General features: G+C 42.9%; 8 protein-coding genes across 8 annotated transcripts; 3 read left to right on the top strand and 5 right to left on the bottom strand.

The window, feature by feature from the left end:
• Positions 1–633: 633 nt before the first annotated feature.
• On the top strand, positions 634–2,966 carry FA14DRAFT_165223 (uncharacterized protein; the record flags this gene model as incomplete). Its single annotated transcript, XM_025499943.1, has 4 exons — positions 634–676; positions 1,056–1,101; positions 1,125–1,185; positions 1,452–2,966. The coding sequence occupies 4 exons, from the start codon at positions 634–636 to the stop codon at positions 2,964–2,966; spliced, it is 1,665 nt and encodes a 554-aa protein (XP_025354426.1).
• FA14DRAFT_68765 (uncharacterized protein) lies at positions 2,855–3,600 on the bottom strand. The gene has a single exon (XM_025502709.1). It carries the CDS (start codon positions 3,420–3,422, stop codon positions 3,081–3,083), a length of 342 nt encoding a protein of 113 aa, XP_025354425.1. The 5' UTR covers positions 3,423–3,600; the 3' UTR covers positions 2,855–3,080.
• Positions 3,601–4,873: 1,273 nt separating this feature from the next.
• FA14DRAFT_124509 (ATP-dependent DNA helicase) lies at positions 4,874–6,580 on the top strand (the record flags this gene model as incomplete). The annotated part of the gene is made up of 1 exon (XM_025496649.1): positions 4,874–6,580. A coding segment is annotated over one exon (1,707 nt), but the record flags the coding sequence as incomplete, so codon positions are not given.
• Positions 6,581–7,839: 1,259 nt separating this feature from the next.
• Positions 7,840–9,654, top strand: FA14DRAFT_180750 (alpha/beta-hydrolase; the record flags this gene model as incomplete). The annotated part of the gene is made up of 1 exon (XM_025501033.1): positions 7,840–9,654. The coding sequence occupies one exon, from the start codon at positions 7,840–7,842 to the stop codon at positions 9,652–9,654; it is 1,815 nt and encodes a 604-aa protein (XP_025354423.1).
• Positions 9,655–9,735: 81 nt separating this feature from the next.
• FA14DRAFT_180749 (Six-hairpin glycosidase) lies at positions 9,736–12,966 on the bottom strand (the record flags this gene model as incomplete). The annotated part of the gene is made up of 1 exon (XM_025501032.1): positions 9,736–12,966. One exon carries the CDS (start codon positions 12,964–12,966, stop codon positions 9,736–9,738), a length of 3,231 nt encoding a protein of 1,076 aa, XP_025354422.1.
• Positions 12,967–13,643: 677 nt separating this feature from the next.
• On the bottom strand, positions 13,644–15,628 carry FA14DRAFT_161642 (uncharacterized protein). The gene has a single exon (XM_025499213.1). The coding sequence runs from the start codon at positions 15,261–15,263 to the stop codon at positions 13,689–13,691; it is 1,575 nt and encodes a 524-aa protein (XP_025354421.1). The 5' UTR covers positions 15,264–15,628; the 3' UTR covers positions 13,644–13,688.
• Positions 15,629–16,421: 793 nt separating this feature from the next.
• On the bottom strand, positions 16,422–17,844 carry FA14DRAFT_156785 (uncharacterized protein; the record flags this gene model as incomplete). The annotated part of the gene is made up of 4 exons (XM_025497854.1): positions 16,422–17,255; positions 17,322–17,338; positions 17,413–17,472; positions 17,547–17,844. The coding sequence occupies 4 exons, from the start codon at positions 17,842–17,844 to the stop codon at positions 16,422–16,424; spliced, it is 1,209 nt and encodes a 402-aa protein (XP_025354420.1).
• Positions 17,845–18,363: 519 nt separating this feature from the next.
• FA14DRAFT_161641 (putative inosine 5`-monophosphate dehydrogenase) lies at positions 18,364–20,749 on the bottom strand. The gene is made up of 2 exons (XM_025499212.1): positions 20,109–20,749; positions 18,364–19,897 (listed from the first exon to the last, which is right to left on the bottom strand). Exons 1-2 carry the CDS (start codon positions 20,641–20,643, stop codon positions 18,720–18,722), a joined length of 1,713 nt encoding a protein of 570 aa, XP_025354419.1. The 5' UTR covers positions 20,644–20,749; the 3' UTR covers positions 18,364–18,719.
• Positions 20,750–20,770: the final 21 nt, after the last annotated feature.

Genomic DNA, 20,770 nt, shown 5'->3' with positions numbered 1-20,770 from the left:
AATCTACGGTTGACCGTGAATTTCACGGTCCATTAGCACCTAGGCATGAATCGAACGGGAATGGAACGAGTGCAAGTGTAGGAAATGGAAGTCAAGGATTAGGTATCGGACGAGTGAATGAAGGGCATAATTCTCAATTTACTCAAACGGAAGGACGTGATCGCGAGATGAGCAATGATGCAGCGATGGGACCTTCACCTTTTCCATGGCCTACCAGTCCACGTGATCCAGGATCACCTTCGGGAGGATATTCCAGAAGACGAGCGAGAAGATTAGCTGCACGATTGGCAGCTGCAACTGCTTCTAATTCTGCTGTTGCAGGAGTTACATCTACTGCCGATTTTGAACGAATGGGATTGGACAGAGAAGAAGAGGAGGAGGATGATGAAGACGAAGAAGATGAAGAGGATGATGAAGATGACGATGAAGAAGATGAAGAGGATGATGATGAGGAAGACGAAGAAGATGCAATGGAAGAAGGAGGCGATTAATCATTGGCACAAATAAGAAATCTATCAACATATGCAATACCTACAATTTTCTTTTTTTCTCTTTCTTTCCTTTTTCTTTTGCTTGCATTATAGTTACACAGTATTCTCTCAAATTCATCATATCTCCCAGAGTGCTATTCTGATGGCCATCGATATTGTAAGCCTGGGAGTGCTGAACAGCCACAGTGCGTTGGCCGTATGATGAAAGTCGGCTAAAAGGTCTGTGCGTGCTGAGTTTTAAATAAGTAAGTCATCAGTCAGCCTTTAATTGATTGCGTAAAAATACATTAGTACAATTACACCTTTGTAATGTGTCTTGCCAAGGGAGAAGAGTGGAGGAAGATGCCGAATAAAAGGATCATTGTTCGATAAATTAACAATGGAGGCTTTGGCATGCCGTTCTGGCAGAACACCGCACAGGGCAATGCGGAGAAGGCCTTTTTCCTGAAAAGAGAGGAGTTGTGCCGTTTAGAAAAGATGACAAATGCATTAGCCATTATAGGCTGGCTGTGCGCCTGCTAAAGCCCGATTGCCATGGAGCATTTTGGCTTACCCCATTACAAGAGGAGGTCAATTTAGCATTCATCAGGGTTTCGCGGCCCGGAATGGAGTAATTTGTCATTCGATTCTCAGCATTTGTTTCTTTCTTCTTGAACTACCATCAACCTTTTCACACACACAAACATGCGTGCTGGTAACCTTCTCTTGGCCGGTGTTTTGGCCAGTGGTCAAGCATTGGCTTCACCATATGCATTCTCAATGGAAAATCATCAAATGCCAATCATGGACTCAAGTTCAGCAGGTGTATTTAGTGAATTATCTCCTGTTGCACCTTTGTTCAATTGGGTACATTCTTCTTTGAGTAAATGGTTACCTTCTACCGTCTCAAACGAAGACGTAGGATTGTTCAACGCTGATAGCGAACTTTCTGCTTTCGAAAAACCTGATTTCCCGGATAAGACGATTTGGGAAGTCATTCAAGAAAATGAATATTTGACAGATTTGAAGAAAGTTCTCAAGTACAGTGGACCAGGTGCTCGCAAGCTTTTGGACGACAAGGAGAAAAAGTTGACATTCTTAGCCCCAGTCAACTGGCACCACGATCGTCACAAGGACGAAGAAATGAACTGGTTCAAACTTGGTCAATGGAACAATATCGAAAAGACAATCAACATGTTTGAGAATGAACAACCAAGCACTTTCGAAGACGATAAAGATAAAGAACGTAAACGTAAATGGTTAGCATTCATCATTGATGCTACATTGAGATATCATGTTATCGAAGGAAAAGAACCTTTGAACACATGGCATATCACACAAAACAGTTCAGTAGCAACTGATTTGACAATCGGCAAAGGCAAAGCACGCGATGTCTTGGGCAACTTGATGGACGGCTTCCCTTACCGTTTACGAGTCGGCAAGAGTTTGCTCCCTCGCCCTTCCCTCTACTTCAACTTCTATTCCCGTTTGGTGTACCCTGACGTAAACGTTGGTGGTTCTTTGGTTCATGCTGTTTCCTTGCCCTTGCTCATTCCACCATCTGCTATGCAAACTTTGTACTTTAGCGTTCCGGAATTAGCAGGTACAGTATCAGCATTGCAAAAGACACACACAGATGGCTACTTCCGATTGCCAATCAATCATTCGGCCATCGACCATGAATACTCTCCTTTCGGTCGCAGTGCTCACTGCTCACCAATGGAGGCTGCAGAAAGACTAGAACACATGTTCGGCCAAGTGTCTGTTGATGAGATCGAAGCTTTGGACGCTCAACGTCATACCCATCACCGTGACGAAGATGGCAGTCCTCATCATGGCGGCAGAAAGGGTCACTCCGCACCAGGTCAACCTGATGTGACACTCTTTGCACCTGACAACCTTGCTTGGTACCGTTTACCTCCATTGTTGCGTATCTTCTTGTGGTCTCCATACGGCTCAAAAGTGTTGGGTAAAGTGTTGGCCTTGCACTCTTTACCAAAGACGATCTTCTATGCAGACTTTGTTCACACCCGTGATGACAAATTCCAATTCCAATCCAAGGAGACTATCTCCGCACATGATTTGGTCAATTCACCTGAATGGTTGTGGGGTCCAACATCCGAACAACCAAGTGTGCCTTTCGGTGATGCCGAAGTAACACGTTACACATTCAACACAGCTTTGCCCAAGATTCATCACAAGGATCCAAAAGAGGGCGGTATCACTCTTGACAAAATGGAATTCGAGACCGTAGACGTTGCTGTCTATCGTTACAAGATCTTGCCTGGTGGTCGTGGCCCTTTGCAAACCCGTGTAAGCGTTCAAGGTGTACCTGTCGTATTCCAAGATATTGCTGTTGCCAATGGTGCTTTGCACGTCATCAGTCGCTTCATCAAGCCAAAAGGTCACCCCCACAAGGGTATTTGGGCTTATGCATCCGAAGAAGCAAGTAAGTTCGGATTTGGTGATGGCGATTTAGCCGCTCAAATGCTCTAAGAGGATCGTACCCAAACACTTAATTTTACTGTATTTATTTCTTCTTCTCTGCCTTTAAATCATTATGACTATTGAAAATAGAATATGCATTGTGACTACCTTTGACGAATGGAACTATTCTTTTGTCAGATCTTCTTCACTATTTGCTTTCTTGCCCACCTTTGCAGCCCGAGAGAGATATTGTCGATGCTGTACTTTCCTAAGTCGCTCATCGATCAGAGTTCGAGCATTTAATAAAACTTGCTTTTCGATCTCTGTTTGATATAGTTCTGATAACATTCCTCGTTCTCTTTCATGTAGCATAGACAGCTTTTGCTCGATACCTTGATTGATCTCTTCCCGGTCTTCTTGGAGCGTTAGGACCTGTTCCTTACCCTCGACTTCCTGGGTTTGATGATTTGGCGATGCAGATGAAACTACGCCATTTCTGTCTTCTCTACCTTTGCCCTTCTCCATGATATCTATATCTCATCTTTCTCCATCATTTTTGCATTCGACATGGTCGTCTTGAATCAAGAAGGGACACGTGAGCCCACACGCCCTACACGACTTTATTGACCTCACTCCATTTAATATACACGTATTTCGCGTAAAGGCAAAGGAGTGTTGCTTGTGTTGCTCTAAACGCGTGTGTGTAAAGCATTCATTCGCCATTTCCTAATGAACGCGTTTTTCCTTCTTGTCTTTTATATTGTCATAGAAAAAAGGAGGAAGGATGCATCAAGATGGCAATCAAACAATCCAACATATCATCATCTTCGGATGGTGAATTTGGAAATGGTGAAAGTTTTGCAGGTGGAAGTAGTGGAACTTTATTGAATGCAATACGTTCGATTGATCATCCTTCTCCTCCTCCTTGCCAAACACGAAGAACGCCACATGTGCTGAGTGGATCAAACCAGGCGATGAACAGTGTATCAAGATCAACAAATCCCAAAGAACAGAGTTTTGTTCTAAGCGATGATGAATTTGACTTCAGCGATAAGGAGAACGATGTGTCTTTTCAAATGATTAGGGCATCTGCTTCTCCTGTCAAATCCAACCCTAGACCTGCAAAGCAAGAACAACAGCCACGACAAAGCTTGAACTCATCTGATCGCCCTACTGAAACATCTTCTGTACGATCGAATAATCAGAATGGACTACAGGGCAAGAGTACGGAAGTTCTAAAGACGATGCTACAACAAAGCACGGAAAGCTTGAATAACACCTTGAAGAATATGATGGAGGGTATGCGTGGTGGATATGAGTTAGGAACGCAAGATGAAGAGATGTTAACATTCACGCATTCACAGCTTGAGAAGAGGATTGCGGAGATAAAAAGCGAACTTGCGACTCGATCGGATCAATCACTTAGTCAATCAAATGCATCTTCTGGCATACCACCAAGTAACATCGGCACAGGCACTATTGCATCGCAGAACGGCAGACAGCCTTTGCAGCCAAGGGTCAGCAATCATAGCATCGTGGAAGAGCGCGAACAGCCAATTCTATCTCAGAAGAGACTGAGCAATAAGCACGAATCTCCTCAGATACCCTCACATCGCCTGTCTAGCTCACCTATTCGGGTGTCTCCTGTCCGTCCTTCTGCCTCCAATGGTACTCGACAAGCATTTCAGCAATCAAATCACAACAATAGAACTCACGCATCTGCTCAGAATAATATCGAAGAGCGAAATAATGCGACAAACTCGTATAGAATATCCGACTCTCCCGTTCATGTTTCGCCAATTCGCCAAGCCGAAGGAAGGACTTTCTCACGAAACATCTCAAACTCAAGTGTGGTGGAAGTCAACGATATGGCTGATAACTTCATCGATACAAATGTCCGAAAGACTGTAGCCCATCAGTCAAGGCCAGCAGAGCGATACCAGCCGAATATGCAAGCTGAGAGAGATCATCAAAGCATGCAAGCAGAAAGAAATCAGCCCAGTATACAAGCAGAAAGACCTCAACCAAAGCAAGCTGAAAGAATTCAACCAAATAGACAAGCTGAAAGGGCTCAACCTGCCAAGGCAACTGCCAAATTTCCGTGGACAGCAGATGCGTGGAGAGCGTTGCGAGACGCATTTGGATTACAATCCTTCCGACCAAATCAAGAAGAAGTGATAAATGCTACATTGGGAGGTTATGACGTCTTTTGTCTTATGCCTACAGGTGCCGGTAAAAGTTTGTGCTACCAACTTCCAGCCATCGTAGAGTCGGGGAAAACAAGAGGAACGACAATTGTCATTTCTCCTCTGCTTTCTTTAATCACAGATCAAGTTGTCCATCTTGTTCAACGAGGTATACCAGCCTTGAGAATCACCGGTGACATGGATGCAAATGTACGCACGGAAGCATTACGAGAAATTCACAATCCAAGATGCGACCCTCCTAGACTGATCTACCTCACGCCAGAATTTATGAACAAGTCGCCAGCTGCGAAGAATGTATTGGCTGATTTACACAGGAGACGTCTTTTGGCACGTTTTGTGATTGACGAAGCACATTGTTTGAGTCAATGGGGTCATGATTTTCGACCAGATTACAAACAGATGGGAGCCCTTCGTGATGCATATCCAGATATTCCGTTCATGGCTCTGACTGCAACAGCAACACCACGTGTTATTAAAGATATTGTCTCGAATTTGAACCTTGAATCCCCTCGACTGAAGAGATTTACCCAATCTTTCAACCGTCCCAACCTGCTTTACGAGGTACGACCAAAAAAGGCAGGAGACAAATGCGTAGATGAAATAGCAGAATTCATTCAAACCAATCACAGCAATCAATGTGGTATTATTTATTGTACAAGTAGGGCTGTCTGCGAAGACATAGCAAGCAAATTACGAACTAGGCACAATGTCATGGCTCAACACTACCATGCTGGAGTGGGAAAATTGGACCGTGAGCGCATCCAGACGAACTGGCAGAAGAACATTTTTAAAGTGATTGTGGCCACTATTGCATTCGGTATGGGAATCGATAAACCAGATGTCCGATTCGTCATCCATCATTCTTTACCTACATCTCTGGAGGGATACTATCAAGAAACGGGAAGAGCGGGAAGAGATGGAAAGCAATCGAGTTGCATATTCTTCTATCGTTACTCAGATTCAAATTATCTCATGAAGCTGGCAAGGGAAGATGGCACTTCTGCTCAACAAAAAGAGCAGCGCGAAGCTAACTTGCGACAGGTAATTGACTATGCATCCAACGAAACAGACTGTAGACGGCAGTTGGTTCTACGATACTTCAACGAAAACTTTGACCCGGCCAATTGTCATAGAGGTTGCGATAATTGTAAAAAGAGAGATCCAAGATCTCACGGAGCAATCGAAGATAATCGTCAACCGGAAGATGTGACGGAGATGGCAAGAGTGATTGTCGACATGGTCAAGGTGATGTGTCAATCTGACGGCTGTACCACCATTAGAGCTATAGCCACTCTGATGGGATCGAGAAGTAGAAATATCGTCGATAAAGGCTTCGAGAATCTACCTCAGCATGGGAGAGGCGTCACATTCGGAAGGAACAATACCAACCGCTTGGTACGTCACCTGTTATCTGAAGACTATCTGAGAGAGGAATTCGTTACGGTCGCCGGCAAGTTTGTAGTTGCGTATCTGAAGTACAATGAGGAAGCGTGCGACAGGCTTATGGACGAAAGGTCAAATGAGAAAGTCGAAATTGTTCTGGACCAGGTCGAACAAGCTGCTAAGCCTAGAAATGGTTCTGGAGGAAACAAGAAGCGGCTTCCGGTCGTTGCTACACATTCACACGATAATTCAAACGACTTTGAGATGGACATCAGTGAATACGACTTTGATGCTCCCAATGTCACAAACGGTGGGCCTGCAAACACAACAGGTTCGAGCTCGAGGTTCACAAGTGTGACGAAAAGGCAAGTATCGCCTATGCGTGCTCCCATTCTACAATCAATTGACTTCCCACCACCAAAACAAAGAAGGGTAGAAGAAGAAGTGCCACAACCAAGGGGCTACAAAAGCGCACCATTGAACTTGAACAGGTTTACCTTTGATGCCACCGCAGCTGATGCAGCCTCTGAACCTGAAATGCAGAATATTGACAGGTCTAACAGTACAGCAAATTATCAAAGGGCTCCTACAAATGGAAGTCATAGCAACCATACCACCTCTTCATCAACTCGTGATACTACCGCTAATGGCAAACAGCCACAACGGATCATCAATGTTGATCTTCTCGGTGGCGGTGGAGTGAAAGCAATGCCTGTGGCCGGTGTGCTTTCCAATTCAAAAAGCAGTGCTTCTAATGCTTCAACAAACAAGAATAAAAGATTTCAACCACAAAGTCGAAAGAGATTTTGAGTAAAAGAAAATAGTTTGACAATGCATTGTACATTATTCATATAGTCTTTTCAATATCATCGTATTTTTATCTAGAGACAAAGTTTCAAATCGAAAGGTGAACAGCCGATAAGGGGAAATTTGTTTAATTCCGCGGGCTGAACTGTTTATGCATGCACGCACGCCTCAATGCTCAGCGTTAAGGCGGTGCTCAGCTTATGGGGATTTGCTTACGCGTGCGGAATCCATGGAATTCGAAAGTTCTAGTGTACCAACCAAAAGGGAGAATACTCGGCGTTAGAGGTGGAGCGGTGATAAGGAACATCAACGGAAATTGTGAATCGTGATGCATACATTGACAAGGGGGCGAACTATATTTAATCAAAGGTAATCCTTATTCTTCTCATCTTCTCTTCCTCTCCAAACAATCTCTCAGGGGGACATCATCATATTGTATGAGCAGAGCTTTGGCCGCTTTCAGAGGCCTTCATTTTCAACAACGAGCAAAGACTATCATCATATCCTTCACTACTCAACGTCTGTTCTCCACATCATCAACCACAATGGCCACTACTTCAATGTCAGTAAACACGGCCACAGCCAATATCCATCCAAACGGATCGCAATCCTCTTTGCCTGATTCACCAACTTCAATCTTGGCAGGAACAAAATCTGGCAAAAAGATGGCTTCAGGTTCTACAAATACACCCTATTCAGCGCCACCAATCCCAAAAACGTTTCGTGATTCTGTTGGTGCTTACTTTCGTAAATCAGATAGTGCAGCTCCAGAGCTATACCTTTATAGACATTCAGGATACTTTCAAGGTGCAACTTTGCAAAATGCGCCCAATGCTGATCTGATGACTGCATTCAAAGCCGCTCAATCGCATTCCCTTAAAATGTCACAAGGGGCAGAGCATCCTGCACAACAATCAGGCGATGCAAGACAACACTTGGAAGCAGCATTACAATCACAACAAAGTGTTGCCAATAATGCTCATACAAAGGGAAAAGATAGAGCGACAGTTGGTACGGAACTCAATTCGGACGGTAAGGTTGGAAGCATTCGATTGGTTGACATTGGATCCACTACTTCTTCGGGAGGTGGTTTTGCATCATGGTTTACCTCCGCTACGCCACGAATGATTAATATGCTAGAAATCGGTACACTCAGACCGGTAGAAGAGGTACACGCTGATGAGAACGAAGAAAAAGTAGTCCTTCTGCACGGGTACGGAGCGGGAACAGCATTCTTCTTTCAAAATCTGAAATCGTTGGCCAAACATCCCGATAGCAGGCTGTATGCTCTAGATTGGCTAGGAATGGGAAGGAGTAGTCGAGTACCCTTCCATATCACAAGCAAGCAAGCCAAAACAACGGAGACACGAGTAGAGGCAGCTGAATCGTTCTTCGTTCAAGCTTTGGAAGATTGGAGACAAACGATGGGTTTGAAGAAGATCACGCTTGTCGGACACAGTTTGGGTGGTTATCTGTCAGTCGCATATTCGTTGAAGTATCCACAGAATGTCAACAGACTTGTCTTGCTATCTCCTGCGGGTATACCCGAAGCTCCTGAAGAAGCAAAGAGTGACGCTAACAATCCGCCACCCAGACCTGCCGATCGTAAAGATGCAGATAAGATTGCAGCAGAAGTACAGCAATCCCAACAAGATGTTGCACCGGATACCGAAGCGCAAAGAAGACTAGATGCGGACAGAACGATTGACGCAGCGTCCGCGACGAAGAGAAGAGGAAGCAATGACGTTAGCGAACGGATACAAACAATCAAACCGGGCGAAACATCTGATTCAGAAGAAGCAACAGGTAATCCGCCTAAACCCCCACCGAAGAGAAGCAGTCGTACTCGTAATATGGTTCAATTCTTATGGGAGGCCAACTTGAGTCCTTTCGCCATCTTGCGAACGAGTACAATCTTTGGACCCATGTTAGCAGGTGGATATACGTCAAGACGATTTGCAAGCTTACCCGATGAAGATTTGCGAGCACTGCATGCATACTGCTATGACGTCTTCACCTCTCGTGGATCATCAGAATACTGTCTTGCTCATATTCTTGCACCTTTTGGTTTTGCAAGGATGCCAATGGTTCATCGTATTTCAGCTTTACCGAAAACATTACCCGTCACATTCATTTATGGTGAACGTGGAATCGATTGGATGGACGAATCAGGTGGAAATGAATCAGTAAAAGCATTAGCAAAAGCAGGAAATCCACATGCTCGTTGCTTTGCCGTTCCTCATTCTGGTCATCATGTTTATCTTGATAATCCACGTGCTTTTGATACCCTGCTAGGACGTGTTTTACGTGGTCAAGCTGATGATGCTGGAAAAGCTGGTTCTCTGGCCACACAAGGGTAATCTCAACGAGATTTATATAGATTTCATTTTACTAGATTGTTACAATAGATGCATTTTTTTATAATCAGGCAATTCTACTCTTTATTGCAATTGAATTTCGAGCAATGTTGCACCTTCTCCCAATGGTTGAGGAGTTGCAACGCCTTCCATCGTTAGATTTACGTAACGGGCCTGCAACGAACCTGAACCGCTGGTGGAGTTTGATGCGGATGTTGAATTTGTCAAATCGATATCGGTAACATTCCATGCATTTGGTAATTGAACGATTGCTTGTTTCACTGCAACGTCATTCGCATCATATGGCGCAGTGATATTGATGGCCATACGATCGATAATGGTGCGATAAGCGGATGAAGTACTGTTGGCACTTTCTGTCTGATTTGCTTGAGTATTATCCTCTGAAATGGATAAAGAAACGAATTGAGGTGGAAGTGTACCAAAGTTCAAATGAACCTTGCTCAACTGTTGTACTTTACCCAAATCGATCATCAAAGAAGCCGATTGGTTCGCATGAACGGGTTGATAATACGTTGCATTTGAACCATCATTTGCTCCAAAAGCAACATTTGTACCCGTATGTGCAGCCTGGAACATACTCGTAAGTTCAGCAGACGATGTTGAATCCGTTACGTTTGCCTCACTTCCGTCATCGATTGAAGTGCATAAAGCAAAGTTTGTCTGATTTCCGCTGTTATTGTTCTCAAAACTGTCGATCGTTCTTGTGGAAACTTGAATCGATTGTCCAACTGGAACGGATTGTGTTCCGTTATTTGTTTGGATAGAAACGGGTGAAGATCCATTCCTATGTGTGATTGTGGTAGTCATGTTACCCAATTCAACATCCAAAATACTATCACCATGATGAACACCACGAATCGTCAATCCACCGGATAATTGAGGTGGCAAGTTTGGATCGATAAACATACTGTTATCCGTTGAATTTCTTGCACGATAGCCCAAGAAGCCATGAGTGTACATCTGTAATAAACCACCATGACCGGTCAAGAAGGTATAAGCAGGATTTGTACCTCCTGCTGGATTTTTACCACCATTGGTTTTGTAATCATCGTCAACCTGTTCACTAAATTGACCGAATTGACGTTCATATGGTAATCCGGCTTGAAGTAATCTTGTGAAACCTTCGCAAGAGGGTCCAAGGTACGTATCCTTTTCACCATTGAGCTGTGTTGCGGCGATACCATAGATAGAATAAGTCATACCTGGGCCTGAAGGGTCAGTTGCCTCGGAATAATAGTTAAGGTCTGATCTTGGGGCTGGCTCTCGATCAGGGAATTCACGATTGTACTCTAGCGGATAGATGAGCAAAGGAACATCTGCTTGTTTGACTTGCACTGTACTGTTGAATCCTTCATATTCCAAGACGATGTTTGAAGAGTTCTCGCGCAATAGTGTGATCTCATTTGCAACTGCGCTCCAGTTCTGCGCACTTAGAGATTCGATAGACTTGTTGAGCAAAGAGGCGGCGTACAAAGTATCCAACATGACTGTTGTCAAGCCTGCATTTGTGAAAGCACCATTGTTCTTATGGTTTGCATATTCATCCGGATCTGTTTCGTTCAAAGTTTCATAACGACGCACACCGGCAGGAGGATTGACGGTACCATTATTTTCCCCTTGCAAAGTTGCATTTGACGGCGTTGGGGTAACTTGTGAAGCCCAAAAACGTGAAACGCCTTCCATGATTGGCCATGCTTGATCTGCCAAGAAAGTTTGATTATTCGTTTGTATGTAGTATTGCCAGTGTGCCAATACGATATCATTGTTCAAATGATATTCATAATCATAACAAGGTCCAATTCCTGTGCAATTTTGAAAGCGTGCACTCACCCATGGGTAAAGAATACCTGGCTTTCCGTATTGTTGAGCGTTCTTCTCTAATTGATCGGGTACCTTTGAGCGATAGTTAAGCATCGATTCAGCAAATTGTGGATATAGCAGAGACATCGATGGGAACATGAACGTTTCCGCATCCCAAAAGATAGAGCCAGCATAAGAATCAGATGTTAGACCTGCAGGCGCAATAGAATTATCTCCTAAGCCTGGTCCTTCACTTCCACGACGAACGTTTGTTAGAATGTGGAACAAACTTGCACGGGCTTGACGTTGTAATTGACGAAGCAAAGGAGTTGATTGATTTTGAATGATGATATCACCTCCATCATCCCATTCTTCTTCCCATTCTTGTACATGTTCATTTATCAATGAATCCCATCCATCAGCTCGTGCTTGTTGTGTGGCCGAAAGTGCAGTTTGACGTGCAGCTTCACCAAAAGCATCACTTGATGCAATACCTACCGCTTTCCATACATTGATCATTTGTGAATTTCCATCGACTTGCACTTCGTATGATTGTGTGATAGTTGATGCGTTTTCAGAACCGATCAATTTGCCTACTGAAGTGGGCAGGCTGGTATTCGAGCCTAGAACCGAATCATCTCCTTGCAAAGCTGAAAACATGTAAGCGGTCACATTGGGAATGCCATTTGGCTCAACAGTGGAGTAAATGCTATTATCTTGTTCTGTTGTTTTACCACTTGTGCCATTTTGCGTTCTTGCTGCTGCTTGACCATCAAGAGCATCAGTGATGACAAAAGAAGTTCCGTTAGTTAAACCGGAGACCTGTAATTGCATCAAACCTAAAGGAGCACGTTTTCTATGTGCGATCACTGTATAACGTAAATTGATCGGTTGTGTGTATCCTTCAGGTTGCCATTGAACATCGGTGATCACAGTTCCATTTCTGACAGATAAAGATTGAGAGAAGTATTTGATCGTATTTGAATCAACTCCAGGAGCATAAGTTGCTTCTGATGAATTATCGGTCGAATTACGAATTGTGAAGAACAATTGCGGCCAAGAAGGTAAGAGTGAAATAACTTGTTCTCCTCCTGTTTGTGGGAAATTTGTACCTAAAGTTGAATTTTGTTGGTCATAAAAGAAAGCTACCATTGTTGCTGTAACACGAGGACCAAAGATTGGCCATCCTTGACCTAATGCTTCTGGATTATTTGGTTCGGGGTTGAATGATTGAAATCCAACGCCTGCTGCCGGTAAACGTGCGCCGATATAACCATTTGAAACATAAGGTTGAGCAGTAAAACTTGTTTGATTTAAAACGGTTTCTATGAATGTCCAATCGGATGCATTTACAGTTGAAGAAGATGAATTGACGGATTGTTGTCTTGCAAAGAGATCATTTACCAATGCACTTAATTCATTTCTACTTGTCGGTCTTGATAATATTGTTGTCAAGCTTGCCAAAATGGCAGCCCAAATAAAAGTATTTCGCATGATTGATCCCGTCAACCAATTTGCTTGTGATCGTAATAAAGATGGATGAAAGGACGGAGAGACAAGAGAGAGAGGGGAAGTGGTATCTATTAGGGGCATTCATTATTTCGCTCCGCATGCCCCGGATTGACTTTTTCCGCGTTTGATGAAAGCGTACCTGATCATCACAAAAAACGACAAAAGTCTTATTATTCAATCTAAAAGCAAGATGACGAAACAAATTTACGGAAAATCACTTGGAACAAATTTGTGACGCTAGCAATAATTTGGCCGATGCATCTTCAGGTACACTAAAATTTACACAGACCTCTTTCTCTCTTTCTGTTAAATTTAGGCAAGAAAGCGGGATGTTTCAAAGCCATGACTGTCGGCGTCTTTTTATGTTCGCTAACAAAATGCAAAACTTTTCTTTCTTTTTTGTGTGGAGAAAATGCTCCACTTTGGGCATAGCAAACCGCGCAAGCACAGCGGCGGCCCCGAATAGGAGGGCAAGAACGGCATTGCGGGGAGGAAAACAGTAACAACCGCGCGGCACACACAGTCTTAAGGCCGCCCGCATACGGCTGGCCGCTGCTCGGCTTATCGATAATTCATGACGATAAGTAAATCCTTGGCACAGCACTACTAACACCTAATTTATACTACTTATTCGCAAATCGGTGAAACTATACAAAGAAAAGATCAATTGCAAATGGGTATGGTACAAAAGTGAAATTGAGATCTTAATGCCGTGTAGGGTTATACACATATCCCATATCTTCCTCACCCTCTTCTTCTTCCTCGTCATCGATAGCAACATGTGCACCTTGAACGCCATCACTGGATAATGTTGGCAAGATAGCCGCTGAGGTTGGCAATCCTCTCGCATGCAATATTGAGGATCGATTAGGTCTATGAGAAAACCTTTGATTATGGTAATCAGTCTGGAAGCCTTGTTCATGATGCATGTTACTCAATCGTACCCTTCTAGGTGAAGACGAACTTCTACTTAGAGGACTTGTTGGCGATCGGGTAGGATGATGAACGATATCCGTCTTTTCTTCTACAAAAATTTGTAATGGCTTATCTTCTCCTCCGCTCTTGGATGAATTGTCATCCAGGTTCGTATCCTTTTCTGCACTACCAACGTTTAATGTTGATGGTGAACGTGTGGGATCGAAGTCGTGTGTAAAACTCAATCTGTTCGTTGGTTGAGCACTCGTTGATCTTCCCCTACTTGGCTTTGGTGTATAGCTTACAGGACTTGTAGGAATCACTCCAACAGTTGACGATCTTCCACTGCGTCTGTTGTTGCTGAATGCGTTACTGGTATTGCTGGTCCTGTGATCAAATTGACATTGGCATTCGCTACTTCCATAACGTGATCTTGAACGATTGAGTGCTTCGGATGTTTGACGGAACATCAATCCTGCCACCAAAGGTCCAACGACAACCATTTCGGTTACACATAAGACTTGATAAGAAGTCGTATTATCCTTTCCTAGGGTATAGTATAAAGTCAAGAAGAGGATATAGGATAATACCAAAATCAGGAAATATCCAATCCCTTGTCTTAACAGCAGATTACTGATAAAGAACTCTCCCACATCATGACCTGCCGCTTTTCGTTCTTCTTTGCTTTTGAGTAGATCTTGTGATTTTGTGCTGATTAAGGCGAACGTATTCGTTAGTCCTCCTTCCATCAACTTGTGCGTGCAAAGCAGCAAGATTACCGTATTGAAGATCAGCATCAAACAGATAAATACGATAAAGATTGTTGCATGAGGTTGATCATAAATCGAAAGGACTTGATAACCACAAAAGTCGGAAAAAGGGATTTGATAGCCTTGACCGAAAAAGATGATACTATACAAACTCATGCCTGCATACGAAATCATTCCGATCGTTAACGGGATGACGACATTCTTTCTCCAACCATAAACTGCAAGTGTACGTTGAAAGAAGATGAAATCCGCCAAGATTAGAGCTAGCCAAAAGAGAATATTGATAACTTTTCCCGTTTGTTTACAATTCATTCCTGGAACGTTTAAAAATAAAATTGTTAAAATTAAAAAAGCAGCAGAACCATGACGACATAAAAAATAAGAAATTCGATTTGATGCTTTCATTGGTTCTTTCCAACCTTCTTTTTTTATCAATCGAATATCATATGCAACATTTCCAAATAATTCCATCGTTATCAAACCAAGTCCGAATGATAATAACAACATGTTTGCCAATAAACTTGGTGCTTGTGCATTGGGGACATGATGAAGAGATACATCTCCAAATTGAGCAAAGTCGCCAAAATTGGACATGGTGATTGAGACTGTATTTTGACGATTGGCCAAGAAGGCGCAATCTAATCTCAAAAGCGTGAAGATCGATTGGCGACCTCGTCGTTGATAATGATGATGATGATGATGATGGAAGCGTGAACGAGGGCGAAGAAGATGTCAATGATGGATACATTCAGTCATGATTCCCTGAATGAATGTGTGCTGTTTTGTTTTGTCTTCTCCGACTTACTTCCGAGTGCTTAGCCAAAGGGTCATTATCCATACCATTGTTTCCTTTGCATGGAACATGTCCTTAAAAATTCTTTTAGAATTTCCCCGCAAGAGAATAGAATCATACCTGTTAATGTCTTTTGTCTTGCATTTTCCCATGCACGATGTACAACTATTGTTCCTATTTGATGATCATTGTCTAGGCACATCAAAGTATGTGTCGTTTCAGGCTAGAAAATCATTCGGAATGCATTGGAAGAGTCAATGTTGTGTAAAGATGACGTTAAAATGAGTAAGATTGTTTCCTTCCTTCACTTTGACGGTGTAAAACCGTTGGATGCCTTTTTTACAGTGAGAGATGCAGGGATAAATGCATATATTGAACTTTAAGAAGCGCGTAATGTACCTGAACTAAACAACGTATTAGCGAATGCATTCATTCATTGTTGCGGGATTTGAATTTCCTTCATTCTCTTCCAACTGATCCCAAAGAAATCCCCATCAAGACAATGAACAGAATCAAAGAATCATCTTAAACGGTGTTTATTTTACGTCCATATGGATCAGAGCATAAATTGATCTTCATGTTTCTGCCTTTTTCCCGATCCGGTTATAATGAAAATTTCATCCAATATGCCGAGTACACTGCTTTTATGCCTTTAAACCGAACGCGTGAATTGTTGTGGCTTTGGTTTGGCATTTATTCTCTCCTTACTGTCTTCAGGCACAGGCACAACCCATAACTCCGATGTTGATAATGGTAAATTGGTTGAAACAGCGCAATAAACCTATACATACAAATGCGAAAGAAGTCTATGTATGTATGTAAAAGTGTTGGGGATGGGAAAAATTTGTTCCTCTTTTGGAAATGATTGTGGGGTAAAAAGAGGGTCCTCATCGAACAAATATGGAACATATCGATTTTTTTATATCAAAGTGCCGATCATGATTTGCATGCATATCTGATCAAGCGTTCACATATCGTAAAGGTTTATCGGGAATGATTTGTACCAAAACATTATCTTCATTAAACGAAAGTGGTTGGGCTTGAACTCTTCTTGGATTTACCTTTGTTTGATCGAATCCATCCTTTTCATAAAAGCAAGTATATGCGAACCAAGGTTTAGAATCAGGTCCAATAAATGCACCACCTGAACCCGGTCCATAAACACCTGTGTTACTGTTGGATTTCAACACTGTAGTACCTGTACTTTTGTTACGCCAATTGCTTACTTGTAAAGGATCCAAAGAAACGTCTATTGCGATATTGAGAGTATCATAAGCAGGTTCAAAGAATCCATTCTCGCTATAAAACACGTTGAGCGTATTTCCTTGAATGTATGCACCTGGTGCTTCAATCACAGGTGTGGTTCCATTCACCATTCTTGCTGGAACAACGACAACTTCTTCTGATCTTGGCGCAAGTTGTGTGAATCCATCTAAACGTGAAAGAAGGATAAAGTGTAAACCACTATAGAGTAAATAATGATTACCGTTTGGATGTGTGAATGCGTATGCATCATAATTGATAATCGGATCACCATTTCCGTATCTTACAGGTCCTAAGTTTTGCCAACCATTCAAAAGATCTTGACCATCATTGTGCAAAACATAAATGTAACCATGTCCGTCCGCTCCTACGCTACTGACATACAAAAGATAATTGTTTGCGTCCCATTCGTATAAGGAAGGAGCTTCTGGTCCAATTTGAGAAGTGAAGTTGAAGACTGAATGTTCATTGGAAGGTTGGGATAAGACGGTGTTCAAGTTGGTAGAAGATTGTATATACACTCCTCGGTTCTGTTGGAAGGGTAGAGGATATCCTGTCAGTATTTCACAATATAGCGGTCAATGATCGAGACTTACGAAGTCAGACGTAGGAACTGTATGAAAATTGATGGAGAGCAATGTGTATCAGTCATTAGGTCCAGGTCGCCTTGTACGTATTTCAACTCACAGTAGTAGTGTCTCTGTCCATCTGCTTCAATACGAGAAATCGGAGAAGGATCTTGTCCAGCTGCGTGAAAGAAGAATAGAAGAAAGATTAGCATAACGCAGAAAATATTCACAAAAGCCACCAGCCACACTCACGACCGAGAGCATTAATTACACCATCATTACCCGATTGAGTTGACTTAGATTCCGGTTCAGGTTGTGCAAAAGGATTACCTTGACCCAGCAAAGTATTAAAGATTCCAAGACCGAATTGATTAAGACTGAAACTGTTTGCGTTTTTACTATTTGGAAAGATCCAATGTTGAATACCTCGAGAAGGATTTGTCGATCGAAAATGAAACTTTTCATTTCGATTGTATAATCCTAACGTAGAGGCATTGCAAACGTATACCAGATACAGAATGACGATGATCAATATCCTTGCGTGAACCATTTTATCAAAAGATGGTCACGAATAGGATATATAGAAGATGGTGATCTTCATCAAGGAATGGATCTTATGAAAGCGCCGTACACATTACACACATTCTGCAGTCGATCTTTAGCGAATACCATTGACAATAAACTACTCTATCGATACTCATGAGACATTTCAGTTATGTATCAGTTGTGTATTTGTCTCATTCAATCAGCGGATACTTTAGGACTGTGCGGCGTAATTCTAAAGAACCGTACCTAATAAATGTCCCGAGAAATCGGGAACACAATCTTGTTTCCGTAGAATTTCCATGAGACATACATAATCACCCTCAGTACACAGAAGGGTTCATCAACGGATAGAAGTTTGCTGCGAGGGTTGTCAATATAAGCGTTGCGTACCCGAGATGGAATGATCGAAATAGCAATTTGCTCGAGACCGACTTTTGCATGTTTCTCCTTTTAGCAAGAATGATGTATCATTTAGATCTGCTTATCATGCACAATCATACACAGATGAAATTCTATTTTTTATAGTCTTTACACAAACATTTCTTCAACTTCACCACGCACTAAATCATATCCCGCTTTTAAGCTTTAGCGCGGATTGCATTCCCATCATTGCGCTAAATTTGGGCATGGCGAAGAACAAATGGACTGCACGGCGTGATACATCATACGTCGGCATCAGCAAGGGAAAAGGCATCTTTTAAACGATCGAGGACAAGATTATGTAACCTTTTCGTACGAGATCCGCTCTGATCTAAGATATGAATTATCGAAAAACAATCCATCCAGATCACTTTTAGCAAATAATTCATTGTGCTTTTGATTTAAATATACATAGAGCAACAGATGCTAGCAAACAGGTAGACGGTAACTTTTTGACGCTTAGCTAGCAGTGAACAACTTCTTTTCATACGAGGCCAAGCCATGAACACCACCTTCAGTGATAGCAGCAGCTGAACGTTTCTCGAAACGTAATTTGCCCAAACCGACTGCTTCACGCAATGCAGTCAAATCTTGAACACCCATATCTTGCAAACTGTGACGCAATCCAGTGTAAAGGTAAGGAACAAAGCTATGAACACTTCCACGATCTTGAACGGCACCTGAGACACCTTGAGCGACCTTGACTGCATCTGCTTCGGAGAAGTATCGTTGAGTGGCAGCATTTTCAACGCTAGCCTCGAATTTGGATGCCTTTGCTGCTCCTGCTCCAGTTGCACCGGCAACTTTACCCTTCTTTTGATGTTCCATAGCATCAATACTACCCATACCACGGTAGCCCTTCAAACGTTTACCTTCACGGTAAAAGTATTCACCAGGTGTTTCACTTGTACCGGCTAATAAACCTCCCATCATAACAGCAGATGCACCGAGGCACATAGCTTTGGCAATGTGTCCAATATTACCAATACCACCATCAGCAATGACTGGGACACCGAATTGAGAAGCAAATTCAGCAACAGCATGAACAGCTGTACCTTGAGGACGACCAACAGCCATAACTTCTTGGGTTGTGCAGATCGAACCACTTCCCATACCGATACGCAAGCCATCAGCACCTGCTGCGATCAAGTTAGCAGCTTGTTCACGGGTGACCACATTACCGGCAATGACATCGATTTGAGGGAAAGTAGATTTGATCCATTTAATCATGTCGATTTGGTAGCTAGAGTTTCCTTGGCTGCTATCAAGAATGACGATGTCCAAACCAGCTTCGACCAAAAGAGCCAAACGTTCGCGGTCTGATTCACGAGTACCAACTGCAGCAGCGCAGTACAATTGCTTGCTGTCAGGACGCTTGCTGGCCAAAGGGAAGTTTTGATTCTTGAGCAAATCAGAGCGAGCCAACAAAGAGACTAGGCGGCCTTGTTCATCAACGATGGGCAATTTACCCTTCTTGCTATCACGAAGAATCTTGTTGGCTTCTTCAAGTGTGACGCCCTTCCTTGCTGTAACCAAATCTTGAGTCATGACTTGGTTCAAAGGAGTTGATGGATCACGGAATTGGACGTCGCGAGCGGTGACGATACCAAGCAATTTACCATTGATGGCACCGGTATCTGAATAACAAAAGACGGATCGAAAGACAATACGTCAGTATGGCTGTCTCTGCAAATCATGAGAATGATACATCTTCAGAAGACATAGGTTAAGTAATAAGGTTTTCTCCATACCACCCCAAAGAGGTTAGTCAGAAGAACGAAGGTTACAGCAGTTTAAGGGTTTCATCCTGTGTGTGTAAAGGGGGATAGAACGAAGCACAATACTCACCAGTGATAGGAATACCACCGAATCCAAGACGTTGCTTGATCTCCAAAACATCTCCGACAGTCTCTTTGTCACTCAAGCAAAGAGGTTCAGTGATGAAACCATTTTCGAACTTCTTGACTTTGCGAACCATTGAGGCTTGATCAGTGGCGCTCATGTTGTTGTGAATGACACCGATACCTCCCAGTAATGCCATGGCAATAGCCATCTCGGTCTCAGTGACTGTGTCCATTGGAGAAGAGATGAAAGGAGTGTTGAGGGTTACATTGCGTGTAACCTTAGTTTGCAAAGATACCTTTGATGCAGGGAAGTCGATATAACCAGGCAAGACGATGAAGTCGGTATATGTCAATCCACCGTTTGAGCGTGAGTCAACCAATTCAGACATGGACAAACCATCGCCATGCTTGTAGGTAGCCAAATGAGCGATTGCTTTTGAAGCATCCAAGGGAGCAGCCGAAGTGGAAGCATGGAACAAACCGTTGTCGATTTGTTGGCCATCGGCCGTTACTCCGTTGGTAGAAGCGACAGGTGCCATTGTCCTTAATGAATAGAATGTAAGAACTGAGTTTATGACGAGTAAGTTTTATTAGCAGAAGCAGATGCTGCTGCAGGTGGGTCTGGGAAGATGACCAACAAGAAACAGAAGAGGTGAAGTAAGTTGA

The sequence above is a fragment of the Meira miltonrushii genome, assembly GCF_003144205.1.
Source record: "Meira miltonrushii strain MCA 3882 unplaced genomic scaffold FA14scaffold_3, whole genome shotgun sequence".
Taxonomy (NCBI): Eukaryota; Fungi; Basidiomycota; class Exobasidiomycetes; order Exobasidiales; family Brachybasidiaceae; genus Meira; species Meira miltonrushii.
The sequence above is the reverse complement of the archived record's forward strand: the minus strand, read 5'-3'. Positions and strand labels throughout refer to the sequence as shown.

Coding starts and splice junctions, on each gene's coding strand:
- FA14DRAFT_161642 (XM_025499213.1), bottom strand. CDS start 15,263: ATGTCCAATTTTGGCGACTTTGCTCAATTTGGAGATGTATCTCTTCAT.
- FA14DRAFT_161641 (XM_025499212.1), bottom strand. CDS start 20,643: ATGGCACCTGTCGCTTCTACCAACGGAGTAACGGCCGATGGCCAACAA. Junction 19,898..20,108: donor CGGTGGTATTCCTATCACTG/GTGAGTATTGTG, acceptor TTTGTTATTCAG/ATACCGGTGCCATCAATGGT.
- FA14DRAFT_68765 (XM_025502709.1), bottom strand. CDS start 3,422: ATGGAGAAGGGCAAAGGTAGAGAAGACAGAAATGGCGTAGTTTCATCT.